Source organism: Gavialis gangeticus, unplaced genomic scaffold, assembly GCF_001723915.1.
Source record: "Gavialis gangeticus isolate Ggan-Ray unplaced genomic scaffold, GavGan_comp1, whole genome shotgun sequence".
NCBI classification, from domain to species: Eukaryota; Metazoa; Chordata; order Crocodylia; family Gavialidae; genus Gavialis; species Gavialis gangeticus.
In genome coordinates, this window is record NW_017729032.1 from 59,605,049 (window position 1) to 59,611,163 (window position 6,115).

Sequence of the window (6,115 nt, forward strand, 5' to 3'; positions counted from 1 at the left end):
ACCCCCCTCTGCAATACACAAGAGTAAGACTTCATGTTTAGCTATTATGCATCACCTCTATATACACAATGCAAATGCAACAAATAAGGACACAAATATTTTTTTTAAATAAAGTTAATGTTATTGTGGATGTTTGATTTTTAGTATATAATTCACCCCCCCCCCCATTTCCAAGATGGCAAACCCCCTCCCGAAAAGGAGTACTTCCAGGGGCAAGGGGAGGGACTTTGGTGGCAAAAGTCAGGGGTTAGAGGGCAGGACTTGTGGCCCCAAGATGGCAAACAGGGGGCAGGGCGCTTCTTAAAGGGCAAGGCTACCCTTGCAGGCCTTGACAGCTCACCAAAACTCATTAAGCAGCTCTCCAGCTGAAATAGTTGCCCACCCCTGAGCTAGATGCACCCTTGTGGCTGGGAGTCCTGACACCCGATAGGGTTCCCAGCTGGAAGAGTGGGGGAACATAGAAACACCATGTGGTCCCAGATCCATGGGGCTCCTAGCTGTAGGAGTTTGCTATTTTCCAGTGCAGAGGGAGCCCAGGATCATGATCCCAGACTCCCCACTGCACCAACAATAAGGCATGATGGGATCTGATGTGTGATCCTACAAATGTGTGGCATGACAGGAAGTACTAAAACTGGACTGTGCATTAAATCCTATTTTGTCTTACCTGCATGTCTAGTACAGGCCTTAAGAGATTTTACTTTTAATCTTTACTGGTATGTAGATTGAAATCTTTCATTATTTGATTCTGAAACACAGTTTGTGTCATAGATCATGACTGAAACTTATTACGCTCAAAATAAAACTTGCTTCTAGAGACTTGCTTTTATGCGTAGTTTGTTCCCAATAAGCATCAAGCCTCCGATTTCTCAGCACCAATGGGTTACATTAACACCATGAAGTTCTGCTTATATGAACCCTACACCACAGTAAAATAAAGACGTCAGCAGTGCTCACTGGAGGAAAGCAGGATGGCGCAATAGCAGATTAGTGGACATACAGGCACTAAGTCTGAATCCAGGCATATCAGGATTTAGTTTTCACCCAATTTAACATGTTTCCTTGTGGGGGGAAAAAGTGAGGCAGGTAGTATTCACTAGCAACTGACCCTTATGTTTTAAATAACAAATGTTATCTCCTAAATAACCTTTTGTTGAACATTGATCCAGAAGGCCAAATTCACTGCTGGTGTAACTGTCGCACAGAAAGTTTCTTTCTTTTATGCCTAATCCAGGGGTGAGCAATTATTTGGGATGGAAGGCCACTTAATGAGTTTTGGCAAGCTGTTGAGGGCTGCACATACACACACAAGCACACTCCTTAGCCCCAGCCCACCCTCAAGCCCCACACCCCGCCTGGATCAGGCACCTGCCAGCCGTATCTGCATCGGGGGAGGGGCATGGGATGAAACCTGGCTGTGCACATCCATGCTATCCTGCCCTGCCATCAAGCCTCCTGATGCACATTTCCCTTTCTCCTCCTACCCCACCCTCCACAGCTTCCAGGAGCCCTGATGGCAGGGTCGGACAGGACAGCGTGGAGGTGCACAGCCAGGCTCCATCCCCTGGAGGCAGGGGCTGGATGAACCCCACTCAAACTGTGGTGGCTGCTGGGCAAAAGCAGTCCTACCCACTCACCTGGCACCACCAGGCAGTTGGAGCTGCCAGGGCCTTAGCATGGCTTGCCCAGAGCCTGCGGCACGGTGCTAGGAAGGCAGGTCTGCTTCCGTACAACACTCCCCATGGCACCTGGGAGATGCACTGGCCCCACAGGCCTGGGTGATGCCTGCCAGCAGAGACCGGGGCCTGAGTGTGGCTCAGTGAGGGTCTGCGGGGCCAGAATGCATCTCCAAGGTTCCACAGGGGATGCTGTGCAGAAGCAGCCTCGTCCTCCCAGCAGGTCCTGGGCAAGCTGCCCTCAGGTCCTTGCTTGTGCTGGTGGGCAGCACCCCTGGTTCCAGATTCTGCTGGTGCTGCGCAGTGGCAAGAAAACAAACAAACAAACAAACCACTCAACTCTAATATTTTAGGGCATTGTTTAGACTGATCTGCAAATATTTGTTTTCTATTTTAAAAAAATCTTAAACATCTTAGCCATTGCCAAATAAAATAATTTTCCTTTTTCCTTGCTACAAGCCAGGAACCACAAGCCCAAAACATGAGCTCTTCTCCCAACTCCCCCTAACCTTGAAATTAAAGATTTAAGTAATAATCTTCACCCTTGGTTCTGAGTCCAAGTCAATATCAGAGAAATGCAGGTCTATGTACCCAAGAATTATTTTGGGAATTGTGTTTCTGGGTACTGATTTTCTTGTATAACTAACATGTAAGTACACGGCTACATCAAAATGCACCTCTAAATATTACTACTGGTACACCTATAACTGGGCATAGGAGAGGGGAAGAGAAAGCATAAAGAGAGTATATTCCCAGAACGCTTTGAAATGGCAATATTAAACTTAGTCCCTTTATTTTGTTGGCCTACAAAACTGAAGATAAGTTCAAATTTTAAAAAATAACTTAGATTAGTTTGGTTTCTCATTGGCATAGCTGCTCACATCAGCCATGTGACCAGTAGACCATGAGTTTCACCATCATTATTTATTGGTATTGCCATGATGCCAAGGAGACTTACTCATGGATCCTGAGTGTTGTTCAAAGCCAGAGAAGAGAGAGACACTGCCTTAAAGAGTTTGAAATTTAAGTAGAAGACAAGAGAGTACAGACACACATACCAGTGGGGAGGAAGCTTCTCCACATGTGGATTTTTACAAGCTAGACAGTATGAACATATAATAAAAATCTATTGGTTCTGCATTCAAGTTTCCCATTTGACTCTTGTTTGTCTAACTACTACACGGTCAGGCCCTAAATTAAACAAAAAGCAAGTACCAACAGTTACTATTCATGTCATTTTAATGCACTCAAAGTACGGTCTCTTAGGTCAATGGCCTATTTTCGAGACAATTGTGCACACACTTAAAAATGCAAAGTTTGAGTGGATCTATGTAATATGGGCAGATGTTTAAAGGCACTTAAACATACTGCAGTGGAAAACAACTGCAATTTTTAAGAGCCCACTGATGCGTTATTTCATTGGGCGTTGGTGTCTAGGTAACATTTGAAAACCCCCTTTAGAAACTTAAAATCAGGCCTCAATAAAAAAAAGATCTTGAGGTTTAAAAATAATTTATGGTTTCTAAAAAGAAAGAAATTACATTGAAATAGAGCACACTTTCCCTGCAAAGATGCACCTTACCTTGATTTTGGGAAGGTTTTGTCTGATTGGAAAGGTCTTCATTTTCTACACAGAGAATGAAAACTAGTTATTATCCAGCTGCAATTAATTGGGAAAAAAAATCAAAATATCCCTGTTTACTTTCATAGACAAACATACTTTACCTGATACCACTTGATTAGGGGTATATGGTGGAGGAGCTGGCAAGCCAGGAGCTATAACATTTGCCATGGAAACTAGACCTGCATTGTTGTAAGCACCTAAAAAACACAACCATTAAATATATGCCCGTTAATACATAAATTGCTTAACAGCAGATGAGTTAAATCTTTCCTTTAAAAGAACATATTCGAGGTGGTAAACTTTTTAGTAGATTAAAACAAAACCAATTAATCCTCTAAAACAAAACCAATTTGTCCTTTTTTAAATACATAGGGGGCAAAAAGAAGGTACTGGGCAACGTGGGGCCTCTGCAGGACACACTAGGAAATCTGGTCGTCACACCAGATGACAAAGCTAACCTATGTAACAATTTCTTCGCCTCCATTTTCCTGAGCAGGGACCAGATCAATGCCCCCACCCCACAGGGACCCCCTCAGGCCCCAGGGGAGGCACACCCAGGCCAAATGTCAGTGAGGATCTAGTCAGGGAACTTCTAGAGGGACTGGATGTATTTAAATCAGCAGGTCCTGACGATCTCCACCCCAGAGTGCTGAGGGAATTAGCTGAGGTCATTGCGGGACTCCTGGCACAACTTTACGAACACTCATGGTGCTCTGGTGTGGTGCCAGAGGACTGGAAGAAGGCCAGTGTGGTTCCCATCTTCAAAAAGGGGAGGAAGAAGGACCTGGGAAACTATAGGCCAGTTAGTCTAACCTCGATCCTGGGTAAGCTTTTTGAATTATCCTGGAACATGTCCACAAGGGGCCAGCATGGGAGGTTATGCTTAGGGGCAACCAACACAGGTTCATTAGGGGCAGGTCCTGTCAGATCAACCTGGTGGCCTTCTATGACCAGGTCACCAAACCCTTAGATGCAGGGGTAGCAGTGGACGTAGTCTTTCTGGACTTCAGGAAGGCCTTCAACACTCTCTCTCACCCCATTCTCATTAAAAAACTAGGGGACTGTGGTGTTGACACCTACACAGTCAAATGGGTCGCTAACTGGCTGGAGGGCCACTCCCAGAGAGTGATGGTGGGTGGGTCATTTTCGATCTGGAGGGATGTGGGCAGTGGGGTCCCCCAGGGCTTGGTTCAACATCTTCATCAGTGACTTGGACGAGAGGGTTAAAAGCACCCTGTTCAAATTTGCTGATGACAGTAAGATGTGGGGGGATGTGGGCATGCTAGAAGGGACGAATAGGCTACAATCGGACCTAGACAGGTTACAGGGGTGGGCAGATGAGAATAGGATGGGATTCAACACTGACAAGTGCAAGGGGATGCACCTGGGGAAGAAGAACCAGCAGCATACCTACAGGCTGGGGAACTCCCTTCTCGTCAGTGCAGAGGCAGAAAAGGATCTTGGAGTCATCATTGATGCCAAGACGAATATAGGCAGGCAGTGTGGGGATGCAGTCACGAAGGCCAACTGCACCTTGTTGTGCATCCACAGATGCATCTCGAGCAGGTCCAAGGAGGTGATCCTCCCCCTCTATGTGGCACTGGTCAGGCTGCAGCTGGAGTACTGCATCCAGTTCTGGGCGCCGCACTTCAAGAGGGATGTGGACAACATGGAGAGGGTCCAGAGGAGGGCCACTTGCACGATCAGGGGGCAGCAGGGCAGGCCCTACTAACTATGAAACTATGAAACTCTAAGCTGTACTAGTCAAATGCCAGATGTTAGACTGAGTGGTCTGTGTTCCAATGAAAGTTTTTACAAGAGCAGCTTTCTGCTGGTTCACAGAACAGAGTGAATTGGAAACCAGGATGAATGAATGAAATTCCTGCTCTCTGAAGTAGTCTAGGAGAGTAAGCTTTTCCTTTCAATTCTATGCTTGCTTATAAGAAAGAGCAGACAGAAAGAACACAATACAAAAATAACTATGTGGGTCAAAAAGTGTTTAAGGGATTAGGCTCCTCCTGCACCAGCAATAAGGCTTGATGGGGTACATGATCCCACAATCATGCCTCCTGCTATGCACATCTGGCATGGCAGGAGGTGTGATTGTATGGGTCACGAACTAGATCCCATTGCACCTTTACCTGCATGTATAAAGAGGCCCTTAGCGCAACCACATTGAACTACTGTGCTGCAGCTACCATATAGGTTTATTCTACAGCCGAGGTACTGCAGTGAAGAGAAACCATCAGACATAAGAAACAAATGCATAAATCCCAAAATGGGTGCATATGCACATTTTATCTTTGCAACTGGGGGAGTCCCTGTTCCCCCGAGCGCCGCAAGGAGTGACCAGGAACAATGGTCACAAGCTGGCGGAGGGAAGGTTTAAGTTGGACATCAGGAGGCGCTACTTCACGGTCAGGGCGGCTAGAGTCTGGAACCAGCTTCCAAGTGAGGTGGTGCAGGCTCCCACCCTGGGGGTTTTTAAGAGGAGGTTGGATGACCACCTTACTGGGGTCGCTTGACCCCAGTGCTCTTCCTGCCATGGCAGGGGGTCGGACTAGATGATCTGCTCAGGTCCCTTCCGACCCTAGAAACTATGAAACTATATGACTTCCATCAAGCTAAAACTGTCAAGTTTTTTTTCAGTTTCAAAGTTGGTAGGGTCGGAAGGGACCTGAGCAGATCATCAAGTCTGACCCCCTGCCATGGGCAGGAATGAATGCTGGGATCAAATGACCCCAGCTAGGTGATTATCTAGCCTCCTTTTGAAGACCCCCAAGGTAGGACCGAGCACCACTTCCCTTGGAAGTTG

General features: G+C 46.4%; 1 protein-coding gene across 1 annotated transcript in view; it reads right to left on the reverse strand.

Annotated features, from left to right (window-relative positions):
* Positions 1-6,115, reverse strand: part of PROSER1 (proline and serine rich 1) — a 26,941-nt gene that overhangs the window by 7,389 nt on the left and 13,437 nt on the right. Inside the window, exons 9-10 of the mRNA XM_019524336.1 lie at positions 3,402-3,497; positions 3,259-3,303 (exon numbers count right to left, since the gene is read on the reverse strand). Coding sequence (XP_019379881.1) covers positions 3,259-3,303; positions 3,402-3,497 — 141 coding nt within the window. The remainder of the gene's footprint in view (positions 1-3,258; positions 3,304-3,401; positions 3,498-6,115) is intronic.